General features: G+C 39.6%; 3 protein-coding genes across 3 annotated transcripts in view; 1 reads left to right on the forward strand and 2 right to left on the reverse strand.

Annotated features, from left to right (window-relative positions):
* Positions 1 to 11198, forward strand: part of LOC118903232 — a 58234-nt gene extending 47036 nt beyond the window's left edge. The window contains exons 4-5 of the mRNA XM_036868058.1: positions 2272 to 2777; positions 10665 to 11198. Of these exons, the coding sequence (XP_036723953.1) occupies positions 2272 to 2600 (329 nt within the window). The 3' untranslated portion in view covers positions 2601 to 2777; positions 10665 to 11198. The remainder of the gene's footprint in view (positions 1 to 2271; positions 2778 to 10664) is intronic.
* H1-6 (H1.6 linker histone, cluster member) lies at positions 3637 to 5986 on the reverse strand. The gene has a single exon (XM_036868040.1). The coding sequence runs from the start codon at positions 5206 to 5208 to the stop codon at positions 4570 to 4572; it is 639 nt and encodes a 212-aa protein (XP_036723935.1). The 5' UTR covers positions 5209 to 5986; the 3' UTR covers positions 3637 to 4569.
* LOC118903221 (histone H2B type 1-C/E/F/G/I-like) lies at positions 8641 to 19565 on the reverse strand. Its single transcript, XM_036868048.1, has 2 exons — positions 19114 to 19565; positions 8641 to 8892 (listed from the first exon to the last, which is right to left on the reverse strand). Exon 1 carries the CDS (start codon positions 19502 to 19504, stop codon positions 19124 to 19126), a length of 381 nt encoding a protein of 126 aa, XP_036723943.1. The 5' UTR covers positions 19505 to 19565; the 3' UTR covers positions 8641 to 8892; positions 19114 to 19123.
* Positions 19566 to 19588: the final 23 nt, after the last annotated feature.

Consider the following 19588-nt stretch of genomic DNA (forward strand, 5'->3'; position numbering starts at 1 on the left):
TATATATATATATATATATATATATATATATATTCCTCAACGTTGATATTCTGATTTAGTTTGTGGAGAGTGGTTCTGGGCATTTTATATTTTTAGAAGACTTTTGTTTAACATCACAGTTTTATTTGTGTGAATATTTCATGTGTCCATTTAGCCACAACTTGTTTGTAGGGTTTTTATTTGAAGAGCCTCGCTCACATGAATGGGGCTCTGGGAAGCCAGGTTCACTCTGAGAATGAGAGTTCCAGGGTGACCCACCTTTTCCCAAGCTACAGGACCAAGGAATACCTGAACTCTTCCTAGAGTGGAAGAATCCATTTTTAATATAAATCTATAATTGTATACCTCTTAAATATTTGGTTTTTTTTAAAGGAATTCCTTTATTTTTATTTTTATTTATTTATTTATTTTTGGCTGTGTTGGGTCTTCGTTTCTGTGCGAGGGCTTTCTCTAGTTGCGGCAAGCGGGGGCCACTCTCCATAGCGGTGCGCGGGCCTCCCACCATCGCGGCCTCTCTTGTTGCGGAGCACAGGCTCCAGACGCGCAGGCTCAGCAGTTGTGGCTCAGGGGCCTAGTTGCTCCGCGGCATGTGGGATCCTCCCAGACCAGGGCTCGAACCCGCGTCCCCTGCACTGGCAGGCAGACTCTCAACCACTGCGCCACCAGGGAAGCCCAATATTTCTGTTTTGACATTCATGATTTTTGAGTCAATGTCATTGAGAAAAAATTAGAAAACAAGAAATTAGGAGAAGGGAATAAGAAAAAAAGAACCATGTCATACACGTTATTTTAAATTTATTTTCATGAATTAAAAAGCATGTTGAGATTTCATGTTTACCTGTGAACTCTGACCTTGCACTTTTCCTCTGTAACGAATGGCATTTCTTCCTAGCTAAGTCTCCGCTTATAAGGTGCATGTTTGTGGTGGGAAAGGGTAGTGAAAGTCAGGAGCCTAAAAACACTCACTTTGGGGCAGAAGAATGTAACCATCTAATTATTTCAGAAGTGATAAAACCATATGTCATCCAGAGCTTTCCTGCCCTCTCCTGGGTCTTTTGTCTCCATCTTTGGGTCTCTTCTCCCTTTTTACCTAAGTCTGAGGTTATTATATGTGGTCTCTCTCAGGCCATAATCTCATTCTAAATCTCCCCAACAGACATTTATTTATTAACCAGGATGGGGGGGGAGGGGTGTCTTTTTTTTTTTTTTTTTTCCAATTTTATTAGAGTAACTCTTACTGTGGAAATTTTTAAAAGTTGTCAGGAAGCCAAAGAGAAACTTTTTGATTTGAGAAATCCTTCTCTTCAAACCATATTCAGATCCAGTTCTGTTCTGTTCGGCTTTTTAAAAAAAAGAATGAAAACAAAAATGGGATTAACCTGTTCAAAACACCCATAATCTCATCATAGGCCTCCCAGGGGAGGGCCCTGTAGGCTTTGTAATGACCTTAATCAAGTATTAGCCCTATCTTACTATTAATCCTGGACTCTACAAAACAAATGTATGTTCTTGTCTCTAAAACTAGAGAAGGTTGAGAAAGGATTAATGAAAGAAGGAAAGGAGCTTTTAGGAACTGCAGGCCAATGAGGCGCTGAAGGCCAGGAAGAGGGTCCAGAGGTAACTGATTACCCAAGCCTAGTTTTAAATTCCTTCTCTCACATGCATTTGCAGAAAAAGGAGTCACCCAGTACGTGTTTGAACGGAGGAAGAGAAGAAAAGGAAGAAGTTTTAATTTGCAGTCGTTTGTCTACCTTTTTGTCTTTCCAAACACAGATCTTTTAGGACGAGAGCCTCTTCATGGCCGGCTTATACTTCACCCATCAAAATGCGTCCTTTAAAATTGAAACATTAAAAGGACTGAAAGGGAAAGTCCCTTGACCTATAACTCTATCTTCCTTTACACATTATTTTTACCTTCCCCAAGGAACCATTATCTAACTTATTAGTTACCAAGTTACCAAAAGGAAATGTGGAGTGAAGCTCTTTGCTCCGTGTCCTTGAGCTGAATACACTCAACTTGCAAACGCGCACAGAAAAAAAATAGGGCAAGGCAAAAGAGAAACTAAAGCTTTTCAGCTGACTGAAGTCCACCTCACCTTCCGGCCCGCCAGACGAAGAGCGAGGTATTTCGACCAATCAAAACATTGAAATGTTAATAAGCCCCTCCTTGCCCCACCCCTTGATGACCTATTTGGAAAAATCCACCAGGGCTCTCGTTTTCAATCAGGTCCGGAAGAATGCTATTTAAAGAGCAGTGCTAAGTTCAAAAAGTTACTGCGACAACAGCCATGTCTGGTCGTGGGAAGGGTGGTAAAGGCCTCGGTAAAGGCGGCGCTAAGCGTCACCGCAAGGTCTTACGGGACAACATCCAGGGCATCACCAAACCGGCTATTCGTCGCTTGGCCCGCCGTGGTGGTGTCAAGCGCATTTCCGGGCTAATATACGAGGAGACTCGCGGGGTGCTGAAAGTGTTTTTGGAGAACGTGATTCGGGACGCTGTTACCTACACCGAGCACGCCAAGCGGAAGACTGTTACCGCCATGGACGTGGTTTACGCACTCAAACGCCAGGGCCGCACCCTTTACGGCTTTGGTGGTTGATCACGGCATCAGCCGAGACAGACCTCGACATTTAAAAAAAACAAAAAGGCCCTTTTCAGGGCCGCCCACAAACTCGCTGAAGGGCTGTTGGACGTTGCGGAGGTGTGTGAAAGCCAAATGTCAGAGTTAATTTCACATGTGAAGTATGGTCGGAAGCTGCATTAACAACGCAGTTATGTATTTAGGGCTTTGCGCTTGTACTAAGGGGTTAAGACGGTGAAACGCGAAGTGATATAAGGTCGGATCCATGAGAGAAATGTGCCTATTTTGTGCATCTGGAAATATTCTGAGACCTGTCCTTAAGTGGACGGCTGGAGGCATCCGTGGCACAAAAGTTCACAGTATCACCCACACAACACACAGCTATGCAAATGAAGGCTCTTCGGGGACAAGCTTTCATTGGCTGGTTCTCAGTGTGGCGAAGAAACCACTGTTAAATTGCGGAGGGTGGTGTTACAAGACTGTTTTCCTATTGGCCAAAACAAGGGGTTTCATACTGGTACCCGGAACTTAAGGGAAAACCTTCATTGGTTAACTCTTTAATCCGATGCATGCCAGGCGCTAAAGGGCCCGAGGAGCAAAATCGCAGAGTGGCCGAGCCGGTTCTACACAGGTTGGAGTAGTGCTGGGAGGTCGGCTGGCTTCTGGGCGGGATGAAGCCAGCTGTTCCTCCTTTCCCTCTGCGATGATAGTCTGGGGTCAGTCCACTGCTGGGCACAGAGAAGTAGCTCACTGCCTTGTCCGGCAAGTGAAGAATTTTCCTGCACTATCCCAACTCCAACTTCAGAGGGAAACAATGGCCACCTTATCCAAGCAAAGAAACCATTGTATTTAGTCGTTTTCCATATAGGATACAATTAATTTTTTTTTTTCTGTGGCCCGATTATACAAATGAATTCAGACAGGATATAGAACATGTTTGCGTGGGAGGCTGCATTAATTACGTAGTTTTGCACTGGGCTTTGTTCGAAGTCGCCCCCAATACCAAGGCCCAAAATAAGATTAACAGTATAAATTTATTTACGAGGATCTTTAAGAATGCTAAATTACAAACTAAGTGAAAACAAACTAAACTGTTTAAAGCGAAAAAGATGCTTTAACTCCGACCCTGAGCGTTTCCTAGTACAAGCAGGTTTGTGATTTAAAGGTCACACCCTAATATTTGAACCTCCAACATCTCCATACACGTTTTAGAGTTAACATTTCTCAGCCTGTGTAGCACAATCTGAACAAGCCTATCATTCTCTTCATAAATAGAGAACAATTATATTAAGACTAATTATATTATCAAACCAAATTTTAATGTAACAGTATGTGCTTAATATATAAAGTCATCTGGTAACTACTTGCAAACTAATGAAGGTGAAAGGCATTTCAATATTCTTGCAAATGTAAAACGGAAACATCTGTGATTTACACAACTAATCACTCATAGTGGAAAGAAAAATGTTTAACGAGAAGTAAACTTCTCACTAATCCAAATTGAGACCTTGGTTTCTGTATATTAACCCCTGTAAAGTCCATGGAGACTGAGCTCAGAAATCTTACATGGAAAGGCACATTAAATCATATACTAGAGTAGCATTAGGTGAAAAGACATGGTCAGGTATGGTTGGGCACGGAGCTGATCTCCTCTCCTCTCTAGACTTAAAATCCAGCACTTCTCTAAGCATTTAGGAACTTACATACAAGGAATGTGCCTTATTTTTATTAGGATGGACAACCTAACTTTCTGGAACTGGGCAGTCAGCATACCATTAAGTATCTGAAGCTCTTCAGAGTCTGTACCGTTTGTCTGACAAGACACTATCACCGCATCACAAACTTGCTTATTTGCAAGCGATAAGGTTGACGAATAGTCTTTTCTTCCGGAGTCTTCTGAAAACGCAATGTTACACCCTCTTAAAATCATTTGGGTGGCTCTTAAAAGAGCCTTTGGGTTCTATTTAAACTGGCCGTTGCAGAAATTTTACTTCTTGGTTGTTGCTTTCCTCGGATTAGACTTCGACTGGGTCAGTTTAGAATTCCCAGCCTTCGGCTTCCCTGCTCTGGCCTTCGCTGGACTTTCCTGTTGTTGTTTGCCCTTGGCGCCTTTAGCTTTTCTGCCACTCTTACCAGCTTTCTCAGCCATTGTTGTCCTCGGCGTCTTTGCTCTTTTGTTGGTCTTAGCTTTCTGTGGAGCCTTGGAGTCTCTAGCCAAAACCCGCTTCTTCGTCTTGGTAGAAGCAGGCTTCTTGACCTTTCCCTTGGTGGGCTCAGTGGCAACCTTCTTGCTGAGCTTGAAAGAGCCGGAAGCACCGGTACCCCTGGTCTGCACCAGAATTCCTTTGCTAACCAGGCTCTTGAGACCCAGCTTGATGCGGCTGTTGTTCTTCTCCACGTCATAGCCCACGGCTGCTAGCGCCTTTTTCAGCGCTGCCAAAGACATGCCAGCTCTCTCTTGAGAAATAGAAAGGGCCTCGATAATCAACTTGGACAATGAGGCGCTTGTGGTCTTGTGACTTTCACCCTTCAAGCCAACCGGCTTCTTGCCCCGCTTTTTGGGGGGACGTTTCTCGATGGACGGTGGAACCGAGTCCGCTAGAGCAGCACGTACCATCTCAGACATTGCCTTAGAGTAGAGGAATAAGTACCACCTAGCAAGTAGCGTAAACTGCTGCACGGGCCTCAGGGCCTTATATAGGGCAGGGCGCGCTGTGATTGGTGCGTCGCTCAGGCACCGCCCCCGCCCCTTGGGGAAGGAGCATTTGTGTTTGTTTCACTCCCAAAAGTTGAACGCCTCGAATACCCTCTGCACGGAATCGCCCTGGTTCCACTGACGAATAATCCATAGAGATACAGATTTCAGATGCCTTTTCGCCTTTTAATGAAAAATGACCCTGCATGCCAAAACTATTCAATAAAGCCCTCGAGTTTCAACAAAATTCAAAGGGAAGAACAAAACTTCCTCTTTTCCGTGTAAATATAAAAGTAATTTTTACTGAATGACTTATCTCATCTCTTTTAAGTGGTCTTCCAAATGGTTGGCTTTCAGTTGGTGGAGAAAATAAATTATTCACGCCCTGATTTTTATTGAAAAATATTTATGTATATGAGGGAAGCAACACAGATATCTTAGATGTCTCACTGCAAAGTTGGAAGATGCTTTTAGAATTGTCAAAAAACTTCAGGATGACACCTCATTTGGGCAAACAATCTAATAAACGATGATCTACAGGCATGTGGATTGCTTGTGACTAAAACCACTTCTCAGTCCCTAAGGCTTGATAGCAGACCCTCAAGCATGGAGTAAATTACGTGGATCTCACACATGATAATCTGCTTGGCCAAAATCAGGTCCCCCTTGTGGAGGGCATCTTGAACTGAGTTTTGCTTCTGGTTTCATTAGTTCAAACCTTACCCCTATACCCACCCCCACCCCCTTCATCCTCCACCCTCAGAAAAAAAATGTAAGGAAACAGATACAATCCCTGCACTTAATTAACTATAAAATATGAGGCAGGAACCTTGGTCTGAAGAGCTCAGTGGAAACGACAGACCCAGATCTATAACAGGACTGGGCTGGCAGGTGTCCTGCAGAGCTGTGGGAAAAGAGTTATTGGAATAATGTCTAGGATGCTTCTCTGGGCTTGTTCTAGGACTCACCTTTCTCAGAGGTGTATAAGAGTTTCAAGGCCCGGCCTTCCAGGAGGATGTTGAGGGAACAGTGTAATATGACCAGAGTCCAGGGTTCAGCAAAAGAAAATCCCATAAGGACCATCTTGTAAAGATCCACAAATGCCTGCGTGAGAAATTTGGTAACATTCTACAGGCTGGGCAACCACTGGAGGCTTTTAAGGAGAGAGTTTGTGTATTTTTGTAGTAGTTGTCTTCTTGTATGGTTGTTGTAGTTGCCTTGATTTTCAATTTTTCACATAAACAATTATTGTGGAGAGCCTAATGTCAGAGGTTGGTAGTCTGTTGTAATAGTCTCAGAAGAAAGACAAGAGCTTCATTTAAGGAGAGTGTGGGAAAAGAGAGAGTCTACATTTGAAATAATTCTGAAGAGGAAATGAGATGATGAGACTTTCAAACTTCTGATTGCAAAGTGAGGTAGAAAAGTCTCTTTCACTCTCTCTGTCTCACATACATGCTCACATGTGCACTTACACACACATTTGAAACATAAATTCTGAAAACAATACTACCTTAAGTGCATTCTGATATATTTTCATCTAGTTTATTTTATTTTTTTAAAAATGCTGGTTGCAAATCATGAGATTGATTTCACAGCCTACTAATACATTGTGACCCTCAGTTTGAAAATTTTTTTCTCCTTAGAGAGATTACGGGTGCATCTTACCAAGGGCTCTGTTTTAACATGTATTTGGTTTCTCTGAACCTCGGTGATCCCTGAGAGGTCGTACCATTAAATGTCAGTGGCTTAGGGTCGGGTATGAGTGGATTGATCCTTATATTTACAGGTTGACAGAACATATCACTCATCGCTGTAAAAGTAACAGAGAATTGGATACTTTTCTAAAATTCTTAGATTCCATAATTTAAGATCCAGAGGAAAAACCATGATTCATATTTTGCATTATAAATCTAAAAGATACCATAAAAACAAGCTCACACACATATACACCGTATATATGTGCCAGTCATTGTCCCAAGTATTTTCCCCCAAAAAAATTAGAAAAAAAAATGTAGGAAATCATTTTATAGATGAGGAAACTGAGTCACAGAAAAGTCACCTAACTTGCCCAAAGTCTTAGAGCTAGTGAGCAGGAAAGGCTGGGATTTGATTTCAAGAAATCTGGCTTCAAAAGGCTCTCCTCCCATCTCACTCTTAGTCTGCTCAGGCTACTCAAACAAAATACTCCAGAGTGCATGGCTTAAACAATAGAAATTTATTTCCTCAAAGCTCTGGAGGCTAGAAATCCGAGGTCAGGGTGCCAGCATGGTCAGGTTCTGATGAGACCTCTTTTCCTACCCTATAGATGGCTGCCTTCTTGCTGTGTCCTTACATGGCCTTTCATGAGTGCATGCACACCAGGAGAGTGATGGCTCTCTCTTCCTCTTCTTATAAGGCCATGAATCCTATTGGATTAGGGCCCCACCTCTATGACCTCTTTAGCCTAAATTACCTCCTAAAAGCCCTGTCTCCAAATATAGTCACATTGGGGGTTAGGGCTTCAGCATATGAATTTTGGAGGAGGGGTGGGCATAAATCAATCCATAGCAGATACTTTTCTTATGGAATGATTAGGAGGCTTATTAGAGACAACCTAGGTAAAAGTAGTTTTAGTTACACATAGCCAAACATGGTTCATTATTCCAGCACAGTCCTGGGCAAAGGAGGCACCTGATAAATATTCCCTTTTTTGGTCTTAACCTAAGATCCTACTTATTCTTTACAGAGTGCTTTCCCATGGAACGATTGCAATCCTGTTCATTGTTTGCAGCAGCTTATTTCTTATGGGGTCATGGCTAATAAAAATATGGGGAAAAAACTACCTTCACTCATAATGAAGGAAATTACATTTCAATATTTTTTTTTGGTCTATCTGATTAACAGTGTTTTAAAAATATTCTCAGTAAATATGACTGCTGTAAAATAGGAAATTTTGTATTATGTTGGTATTATAAGTTGGCATGGTCCTTCTGAATGGCAGTTTGATGAATGTATATATTAAGAGCCTTAAAAAATGGTTTTACCTTGTGATATAGTATTTCTACTTCTAGAAGTCTGTCCCAAGGAAATAATCAAATACTTAAACAAAGATTTATGTAAAAAGAAGTGTGATCTGTATGATTTATAATGCATAAAAATGGAACTCAGTCTAAATAGCCAGTAACAGAGGACTAATTAATAAGTAATAATACATCTATAAAAAATGTGTGTTTCTAGGCATGTTACCTAGAAAATCAGCTATATGTGTATATGTAGCATGATACCTAAATTTGCTTTATATATGATATATATTTATTAGAGATGGATCTCATATATATGTTCATATTCATATATACATATATCTTATATACATATAGAAAAGATACTAAGATTTATTTTAATTTTGTTTGTTATGTATTTCTCTTCTTACAAATTTCTGCAATTACCATTTAATATTTTTATAGTCAAAATAAATGTTTTAGCCAAGTTCTTATTGATCCTTCCGTGATTGTTAAAAATACCTCTTTTTATCTTCTTCTAGTATCAGTCATTTTCATTGACTTATTTGTGAGGTGCAACAGTGTCCAGCAGTGACCAGGGGTGGGAAAATACATTTCTAAAGCCCATTTGCTCCTCCTGTAAAAAGAGAGATTGATTAATTAATTCACTTCTATAATTCATCAAATATCTGGTATTGTACTTGATTCTGAGAACAGTAATAATGGCGATGGCTAATGTTCATTGGTGTTTGTTCTGTGCCAGGCAGTGCTCTAAGCACTTTAGATACCAATGCATTTAATCTTGCAACAACCTTCTGAGGTACGTATGATGGTCCTCCCTGCTTTATACATGAGGAAATTAAGGCTCAGAGAGACTGAGTTTCCCAGGTGGCACAGCTGTTGGATGGTGAGCCATGCTCTACAGTAAACCCACACCCTCTAGCATTTGAGTCTATGTGCACTCGTAAATAAAAGACGAGCATGATCTCGTCAGTGTCCCATAACTTACATTTGAGCTAAGTCTTGAAGGGCGGGTAGGACTTTGTCAGGTGAGGAAAGGGTATTAGGGCTTTTCACAAAGGAGACGTAGTGACAAAGGCCAGGTGGTGGGGGTTGTCTAGGGTGAGGTGCTTGGGGGTGAGCCTTGTAGAACCGCTCGTGAAGGATGAGGAAGGCCCTTGCATGACAACAGGTTGAAGAGTTCAAGCTTGTTATTCCCACATGAAGCAGTTTTAACAGTTCCCAGAAGCCTCCCTTCTCTCACATGCTCATCTCTCTGGGCTGCTGGCAGATGAAATCATTCCCCACTCTCAAATAAGCCAAATCAAACATCTAATGGAAATGTACCCAAATAAATGCTTAGTCTCTTTCTTGGGTTGTTCTAAAATGCATTTTTCCAACTCCTCTTCACAAGTAGACAGAGGCAAACCTGATTTTATGCTCTCTTGGTGTCCAAATTCAGTGCAAGGAAATATATGCAGGGTTTGCTTACTAAGGAGTCCTCTTTACTACCCGTGGGCTGACACATTAGTGGGGCAGGGACATATGGGTTTCTGTGAAAATTGGTCACACATTTGGGTAATATGAATACTCGTAATTATAAGCCACGCTTGACACAGCTTACACTCAGGCCATCACTCTACTTTACAGAGAGAGGCTCTTGCTACATGGTTTGTGTGTGCTTGTAAAAATGTAGTCACAGTTACACATTTAAGTTTTGAGAAAGCTCTGCCTGGAAGCAGATCCTGGTGGTCGTGGCGGGTGGGCAAGGGGGAAGCAGTCCTCTCTTTAGCTGGTGAGGGCCACAGTCTCCCACACAAACCATTGACCATCTCTGCTGACTCATGGTGTGATCTCTGATGTTCCAGTAGTTTAACAAACTCACTGTTGCTTCAGATTTAGCAGCCTTAACAATTGCAAGTGGTACGTGTTATCTTAAACACTGTTGAAAATGCACCAAATTGAAGGACTGTGCTGGAGGGAAGCACAGCTCTTCTCACCAGCTCACACCCAGAATGAGGGCAGTGACGGTGGTACTAGAAAAAGAGGGACAGGTACTCAAGGTAGAATCAATAGGGCTTTGATTTCTCTTCTTTTCTTCATTACTGGGTCTTCCTCCAAGAGTTTTGTATGTGCTTTCCAAATAACATTTTATTGTCTGAGAATAAATTGAGTTAATAGTGTAAAGCACTCAGAACAGTACCTGGCCCATACTAAGTGCTACACTAGTGTTAACTACTCTTGTTATATTAAGCATTTTAATTAGTGCTAATGTGCAAATTATATCTACCGCCCCTCTTGATCCCCCCGTTTCCTGTTTTCCATTTTCCCTTTCCATAGCATTTATTCCTTTCTCATTTTCTATATAATTACTCATAGTAACGATTGTTTGTTGTCTCTCTTCCCCAGCTGAGATGTAAGCTCCAGGAGGACAGTGACTTTGTCCTTTTCCAAGGAGACAGTCACTGAAGATGGCCGGAGGAACAAGAACCAGAAGGTGGTCCTCAGGACCAGAAGAGAAAGGGAAGAAATCCCCTCCTTAGACCATCCCAAAACTCTGTCTTCATTCCCTCTGTGGTGAAAATATCAAAGACGAGGTCCAGCATATGTGGGAGGATGAAAACCAGGAAAGCAGAGTGTGTGCAAATCTGGCTGCAGTACAGAACATGAGAGAAAGAGGCCGCAGACAGTGGGTAGGGGAAGAGTCCATCAAACCGTGTTTCAGGTCTTTGGAGTATCCTAAAGGAAGATACAGCTCTTTCAGACCCATTCCAGACCATCCATGATGCCCCAGCTCACATGCCAGAAGGATAAAGACCCCACAGCCCCTTCCCCTCATTTCCAGCTTATTAAAATTTCTGATCATTTTAGGACCGTAAAAAATTCTGTATGATATTATAACAATGAATATAAGTCATTATACATTTGACCAAACCCATAGAATGTACAACATCAAGAATGAACCCTAAGGTCAACTATGGACTTTGGGTGATTATGCTGTGTCAATATAGGTTCATCCTTGGTTTAAAAAAAAAAAAAAAAAAGTACCATTCTGGTGAGTGATGCTGATAATGGGAAAGGCTATGCATGGGTGTGTGGGTGTAGGGAGTATTTGAGGAATCTCTGTACCTCCCTCTCAATTTTGTTGTAAACCTAAAACTGCTCTAAAAAAAAAACTTATAAAAAAAGTATATAGGAAGAAAAATTCCAATCCACTCAGCATTATTTATGTCTAGAATCGATGGAGCCAGGCTCAGTCTCTGACGCTTAGAGTCAGGGAGGCCAAGCGCTTTCCAAAACCTCCAAAAAGCTGTTACCCTGATGCTTGCTGGGTATCCTTGACCCACCTTTGAGGCTAGCAGCCTTTCTTCCATTCAAGATCTCAGAACTTGCATCATCTCTGTAGAATTCTTAAACACACAATTGTATTTGTTTATTTATTTCAATTTTTAAAAATATATGTATTTCAGTGCATTAAAGCCCAAATGCATGTGTTTAAAAATCTAGTGACCAGCATCTACCACCTTAATTGTTTAAGCAAATCTAACAATAAAAGGGGCACATTTTTTTTAAGATTTCTTTTTTTTTTTTTGATGTGGACCATTTTTTAAAGTCTTTATTGAATTTGTTACAATATTGCTTCTGTCTCATGTTTTGGTTTTTTGGCCACGAGGCATGTGGGATCTTAGCTCCCTGACCAGGGATCGAACCCACACCCCCTGCATTGGAAGGCGAAGTCTTAACCACTGGACCACCAGGGGAGTCCTAAAAGGGGCACATTTTAATCTTTGATATTTTTATATCCTGTCCTACAGCTGAGTTTGGGCCAATTATAGTAGGGGAAAAAAGTGAAAAGAAAATAAAGGAAAAAAGAAAAGAAAAGAAGGGAGGAGGGGAGGAGAGGAGAGAGAAAAGAAAATGAGAACAAAGTTTCTTCCTTATTGCTTTTGAAGCCACTTCTTTTACTGTTGGAGAACTCGATCTTGTCAGAAGACAAGTTTAGAGCTGTAAGTGATGAAGTCAAGGTTTCACCCCAGTATTGCCTCCTCTAAGTATATCAGTCTCTTCATAGAATGAGACAAGTCCCATCATTTCTGTTCCTTCATCCCTTGGAGCCTGCAGCTGGGGAGATCTAATACCATGAATACCCATAGCAAGAAGAAACCAGCTCTTTCCATTAATTACTATACAAATTGCTTATTGGATGATAAGGTTATGTAAGGCTTTAAATGAGCAAACCAAAGCTTCATTTTCCTTCCTCAGAACTGAGATGGGACAATAAGAAAGTAGTTGATTCTCCATATTTACTCACTTTTTCCTAATTTATAATAAACCCATAGTACCTGAAGATATGTCAAGCTGATTTTCAGAGTCCAAAGAATTTAGTCAGAGCCTAGAATGTCTTGCTGGCAAGGTCAAAGGCAGCTGTGTATTTGACCCAATTAATTTTACGCTTAGTCATCCAGGATTGCACAGGGTGAAAGTTTGGAAAAGCTAAATAATTTTTAATACCTTTTATATTTAGGACTGTTGGACTGCAAAGTACTGACTCTACACACCCTTCGAAATCTGGACGCTTCAAGACAAGTGATAGCTATCATTCCTTATGTCTTTAGGTATACGCCTAGAGAGCTAATTAAGTACAAGTGTGGGAAAAAAAATGCATTTTCTTTCAACCTGTTGGACCAAGGTAAATGCAAAGGAATCCGCTGGCAATCTTTTTATATCACTTGTGAAATTCCTATCATTTAAGAAAGACCAGCTCCTACCGACTGAGGTCTTCAGTCACAAGCTGCCTTAGTTCCCTTTAGGGTATAAAGAAGGTTATAAATGAAACTTGTCAAACATCACACAAAAACTGAGCACCTACCATGTGCCAGGCACTCTTCAAAGTGTGTTCTATGCATTAAAGGTCTTTGATCATCACAAACATCTAGAAGGTAGGTGCTATTACCATCATCCTCAAGATATAGAAGAGGCACAGAGAGATTAATGACTTGCATCAGTCTCACAGCTAATAGGTGGCAAGCTGGGAGTCAAACCTGGAGGTTCTATCTCCAGGGGCTACACTTCTGTCAACAGGGAGCAATGCTGTGCAGCCATTTTACTGGCATCCATACCATTTCTAGGACAAATATTTTATATTTGCTATTTCATTTAATCCTCACCCCATCTTCTCAAGTAGGTAATTACTATCACCCCACAGGCTTAGAGTACTAGGTTTGTCAAACAGTAACTCAAAGACATTTAGTTAATTATTAGCACACTGTTAACTTGTGTATAAGGTATGCCAAGCAATAGATTGATTTCATCCAACAAAGTCAAAAAAGATGACTATGAAAGAGAAAGAGGGGAGGAAATGCCTTTGGACTGTCTAGGAACAGGATGTCATGTTTGTACATTATTTTCAGTAGGAAAGAGTTCAGTGTGGACAATCTGTTCTTACACAGACCAAAGAGGATTAAAAAAAAAAGAAAAAGAGTGATTGTCTAAAAACTCTCAAGATTGGCTGTGAAGAATATGTGACAGGCTGCCTCTGTATAATATGGTCCACTGACTCTCAGTCAGCATTTCCATCTTAGGTAGGTCATATCTTCACCATTTCTGGCATCAGAGTCTCTCAACTTCCCCACTTTGGTCAAGACTCTCATAATAGAGTAGCGGGTTTTAGTCTCCTCTTTGTAACAATTAGTCATCTGCATATTAGACAGAGGAGGAAGACAAAAAAGTTACGAGGACAATCACAAATATAATAAGAAATATTTGAAGTCTCTATTATCTTCAAGTACTTAATTGACACGTCTTAATTAGAAGAACAGGCCTCAAAGATTACCTTGATGGATTTAAGTTAAATAAGTGTCATTTTTCCTAACCACAGTTTCAACTCTAATTTGAGCCATACTCAGAAATAAATTATGTGGTACACATTCTTTTGTTCAGGAAATTTTAGTCAAGGTATAGATAGAGGGCTAGGCTCTGAGGATTTTTAATTTTTTTCTAATACTTGGGAAGAACAAATCCGAAATCTAATCTTTGGAAAAACTGATAATGGAGAAAAGGACAAAGAATAAAACAATGGAAGGAGAAGGAAAAAGCTATCTATTCTAGATCTCATCTTGATCTGTAGAACCTTAGGAGGAAGCTTCCTACTTCCAAAATTCTGGAAATCTTTTAATGTGTCAAGATTGGCTTTCCAATGAGAGTGTATATCCAAGTGGTAGGATTCTAAACATGTTTATGCTGTGAAAAAAACCAGAAAATCCATTTGTCCTGAAGCTTAAAAACAACATTTGTAGTTAAAAATACTGGAAATGGCCTTTTCTAGCACTGTTAAAAGTTGACACTTTGGGGAGTCTCTTTTAATACAATCTTTAATTGTATATTATGTAGAGGTGTGTCTGTTGAAGTCTTTTTTTGAAATGTAGATTGCATTTGTTGTATATATGACAGTGTAGCCTACATTAGTTTTAGATAATATCTGACACCTGAAACATGTCAAAAGGGAAGAAAAGACAAGTCACATGGATCTTGTGGTACAATTTCAAATGATGAGAATTTATGGGAATATTTAGATGTAGGTCATATTATCATTATTATTAAGGTTAGAAGTAAAATTTTGGCACAGTAAGTTTATGTTCTTTTGGGAATTTTACTTTAAATTATTTGTATTATCTTCTCAGCAGTTAGGGGTTGATATAGATCGATATGTTCTAATAAGAATAGTTTTATATTTTATCCATGATCTCATTTTTTATTATTTAAAACTATTACAAGTATTCCCAGGTGGCAAAAAAGATCCATATATTTCAAAGCAATAACATGAAATTGATTTGTTAATGCTGTGGTTCTTGAGATATGGTTGAAGCACTGTCCCACCTTTATTGATTTTCAATTTGTACTAATTGGATATATGGCAAGATTCAATCACTTGCCAAGTCTTTGAGATGATCAATATCTTTGTAAAACTTGAACTAGTGTGTGCTTGTTGTTGGAGTTATTTTTTGTTACATGACCATGAAGTCTGGAGGTGGTTGGGCTACAGAGAGATGAGATATTTGGATAGTCAATTTTTATTGAGGGGTGGTTGATAAATTAATATAGTTATAAATTCAGTCTTTATTGGCAGCTCTAAAGTATTTTTACCTTATCAGCATAAATATGACAATACATATAAAATTGAATTTACTACATTAATGAACAGTAACAACTTTCTAATAAATAAACAGACCAAACATAGCCATTGCTTGTGTACATATTTGTGTTTCTCTGCAGCTATAGTACTTGGTAGAGTCAGAGCTGTTTGTATTAACGACAGCCCTTTAGAAAAGCAGGCAACTGTGTTCCCTCATAGGCATAAGGAAACCGGGAGGCCGTCCAAAACCTGCCTTGTCCTCTCAGACCACATATACACTTTACATATCCCTTCTACAAATTTAAAGTAGCAAAAACAAGCATACCTATGTCTATTCTCTTACGGCATCTATATGTTCTCTAACCTGTTAATCTATGGTCATTCTCAACTGTGTGAAAATAAAAGACTTGCATAGATCTGTTTTTAGTGATGTGTATTTTGTACCCTCCAATTTATTTAATTTACTCAATTTAATATTTATCTAAAATTTTAAAGTTAGCTATAGACTTTGAATTCAGTATTTAAGCTGACACAATGAGTCCTTATGATTTGTAACATTATAAAAATTAATTCCATTTTAAAAATGACATTACCTATCCACATTATCACTATTTTGTGATAATTTAGTTCAATGCGTAATTTACGTAATGTAAAATTTTAAATAAAGTGATGATAACTCATCTAATCAGTAGAGTTAAAGAAATTTAGTAATTTTAACTTAGTTTTTTTTAAAGAAAATAACCCCTAAACTTGTGTAAACTAGAATACTATACTAACATTATTCTTACATTATGACAATAATAAAGAAAAAGATGTAGAGCCATTTTGTAAAGCAAAATTGTTAAGCCAGCAAATTTATCCTAAGGATTAACTTGATTAGAAATATGTGATTTTAAAATTTCCTATAGAATTACATGCCATGTATTAAAATATTTAAGTTGTTCAAAAATAATGGAGTAGTTCTGTTTTGTTTCTTATCTTGTAAAGTGTTAACTAAGACCACTAATTAAATTCAGTTAAACTTTCTTTTCTGTCTGAGTTACAACTTAAAGAGGTAGCACATTTAAAGCATCTGGAGAATTTGATTTTGCTCTTATTTTAAATTGATGTATGTTTTTTAGTCTTTATATAAGCTATTTACGTTTACATTATAACTTTTAAAATTGTCTGCTGAGGTAGATAATTTGCTCAAAATTATTTGTATTCATAAAGCAGAAAATATTCTCAATCATTGTACAAGTTAGAGGAGCTAATTGTGAAACTGGAACAAAACTTAAAGAGATTTAATTTAAAAGCAACCAGAGATTTAAATATGTTGATCAGTTAAAGAAACAATTGTGATTAAGATCAGAGATCCCTCAGGGAACACCACTGCTGGGAATATGAGTAAAGTCTCTGATATCCTTCTAAGTTTGGTAGGAAATTCTAGTTTCCAGTGCCATATCCCTCACAATGAACTCATTAAGGTTAATAAACTATTTAATGTTTGTTTTATACAGGTATTGGAAGCCCTCTCTTTTTTCTGACTCAGCTCTATTTATAAATGACATATTTCTTCTCTCTCCTCTCTGACCTTACTTAAAGAGCAAGAAGGGACAATATTTTTTTGGAATTATTGAATAATAAACTTTAGAGGCTTCGGCATAGCAAGAGACAGGCCAATTGTAGGCTGGAGATTCTGTTTCCTTGTTTCCTTTCTTGTCTTAAGTCTCCTGTTAGGTCTAACGCTTTATTAAAGTTAACAGTTTTAGGCGGCCATTTTATATTCATTTATCTTTGAAGCAGGAATGTTATTTTTGCAGATACTGACAATTATTTGGACTCATACTGAGTAATCACGAAAACAGACAGTTTTGAAAGGAAGAAAGAGACTCTGATTTTTAGTTAAAAGAACCCATAGAATACAAACACAAAACACCAAACACAGTGGATCCCATCAAAGGCCAGAAAGAAAAACACCAACTTCCTGGTCCTGTGTTCTCAAATGCCAGAGATGACCAGAATCCTCAGACAAACACAAGCAACCCAAAAAAGATGAACAAATGAACCAGATTCCAGATACCCTGTCCTCTGCCACCAACTAATTAATGATCTAGCGATAAAACCACTAATGTGTATCCAATCGACAAAGCACAATCTAAGAACCAAAATAAGAAACAAACTTGGGCAAAAATAAATTTTAGCATACAAGAGCCAAAGGAAGATGAACAGAAAACTCAAAGTGCCCAGGGCTAGACAAGGTACATTTTCAGTTCACATTTCTATTGATTCCTAAGATAGGGCTCTGGTAAACAACGTCTTGGTGGAATCTTCAGAAATAAATGGTCCAAGTGTTAATGATTAGCCAGTCTGCTCTTGTATTGAAGAGAAAGCAAGCAATAGTTGTTATTTCATCCAACAAAGGCAAACCAGAATTTATATGTGAGGAAAAGAGGGGAAGAGAAGGAGAAAACAAAGACAAAACAAAACCTTGTAGTCAGCCTGGGATAGTGAATGTTTGCACATTTTTTGGGTAAACTGATTAGTTGGCAGTGAGGAGAGGTTAGTCTGATTTGGATGATCAGTCCTTGGGCAGGCTCACTAGGGGTATAGAAAAAAATCCAATTTCAGTTGTTGAAGGACTTGGGAAACCTTATAGTTTGGCTGAAGAGCTTGTGTGATAAGCATGTGCCATTGTCCTATATTTGCAATTCTACCTTAATTAAGCCAGGGCTGCACTTCATTTCTCAGGTAACTTCCAGGTTAGGCAGCCAGTAATTGTGGAGCCGTGTTCCAATGGACGCCTGTCTAGCGCCAGACAGGCCTTAGTATCTTCCCCAGGTATCAAAGAAAACTGCACATTTAGAATCACGGGGTCTTAATGTTAAGTAATCTAAATCACATTGTATCTTACCTCAAATCGTTAAACTACAACAAAAAACCCTGTTTTCCTTGTAACATAAATTTTATTCCTGTAGCCTCCCACTTTTTTACAGAGAAAGCAAAGTTTACTCCTAGGTGCTGAAAATGTGTTCTAGACTTGGATAAATTAAATGGAAAATGCGTTTCGTTCACCTTAAAATCTTCCCCTGGAACAAAGATTAAACTGCTTAAGGGAAGGTGGAACTTGCCAGCTCCCCCCCCCCACCTCCCCGCCGCGCGACTACCTGGTTTGGGAAGGTTCTCTTCTAGAGACTTTGTATGCCAAGTTCAACAGCGTCCTTTCTCTTCCCGCCTAGTTTCCCCGCCTTTCGGTGCCAGCCCTCAGTTCAACCTCCATGGAAACTTGCCAAGTTGCAAGCATCTCCTAAAGCAGTTCGTCAACCCCGACTGCGTATTACAAGCCACCAGCCACCTACGCAGTTAATTTTCATGTTCAGATAGCTGGAGGTCAATTACAGTACATTGATCACTGGGACTCAAAAAATAGCTGACTTTATACTTGGGGTGAGCCCCTAATTGCAACGGGAAATGGATAACATTTGACACAACAATGCCAAAACCAACAACCTTGCAGTGCTTTTAACAACTTCAGTTGTCATTCCTTATACCCATTCATAGGACTTAGACAAATTTATCAATCTTTGTCTTCTAATTAATGCACTTTTGCCCAAACCTTTGTCTTCTAATTAATGCACTTTTGCCCAAACTCCAACTTACAGAATATAAGCAGCAGATTACAACTCTTTGTGGACATGTGGGTGGCTCTTAAAAGAGCCTTTGGGGTTAGATACAAAAGACGCTTACTTGGCAAGTTTTACTTGGAGCTAGTGTACTTGGTGACAGCCTTGGTGCCCTCGGACACAGCGTGCTTGGCCAGCTCCCCGGGCAGCAGCAGGCGCACGGCCGTCTGGATCTCTCTGGACGTGATGGTCGAGCGCTTGTTATAATGCGCCAGACGCGACGCCTCGCCCGCGATGCGCTCAAAGATATCGTTGACGAAAGAGTTCATGATGCCCATGGCCTTGGATGAGATGCCAGTGTCCGGGTGGACCTGTTTCAGTACCTTGTACACGTACACGGAATAACTCTCCTTGCGGCTGCGCTTGCGCTTCTTGCCATCTTTCTTCTGCGCTTTGGTCACCGCCTTCTTGGAGCCTTTCTTCGGGGCAGGAACGGATTTCGCTGACTCCGGCATTTTAAAACTTCAAAACACCAAAAATAAAATGAGAATACGAAGCGGATTTCTGCTATTTATAGGGCCTTTATGCTAATGAAGGAT

This window comes from Balaenoptera musculus, chromosome 11 (genome assembly GCF_009873245.2).
Source record: "Balaenoptera musculus isolate JJ_BM4_2016_0621 chromosome 11, mBalMus1.pri.v3, whole genome shotgun sequence".
Lineage (NCBI taxonomy): Eukaryota > Metazoa > Chordata > Mammalia > Artiodactyla > Balaenopteridae > Balaenoptera > Balaenoptera musculus.

Bases quoted from the DNA above. Each gene is read 5' to 3' on its own strand.
- H1-6 (XM_036868040.1), bottom strand. From the start codon at position 5,208: ATGTCTGAGATGGTACGTGCTGCTCTAGCGGACTCGGTTCCACCGTCC.
- LOC118903221 (XM_036868048.1), bottom strand. From the start codon at position 19,504: ATGCCGGAGTCAGCGAAATCCGTTCCTGCCCCGAAGAAAGGCTCCAAG.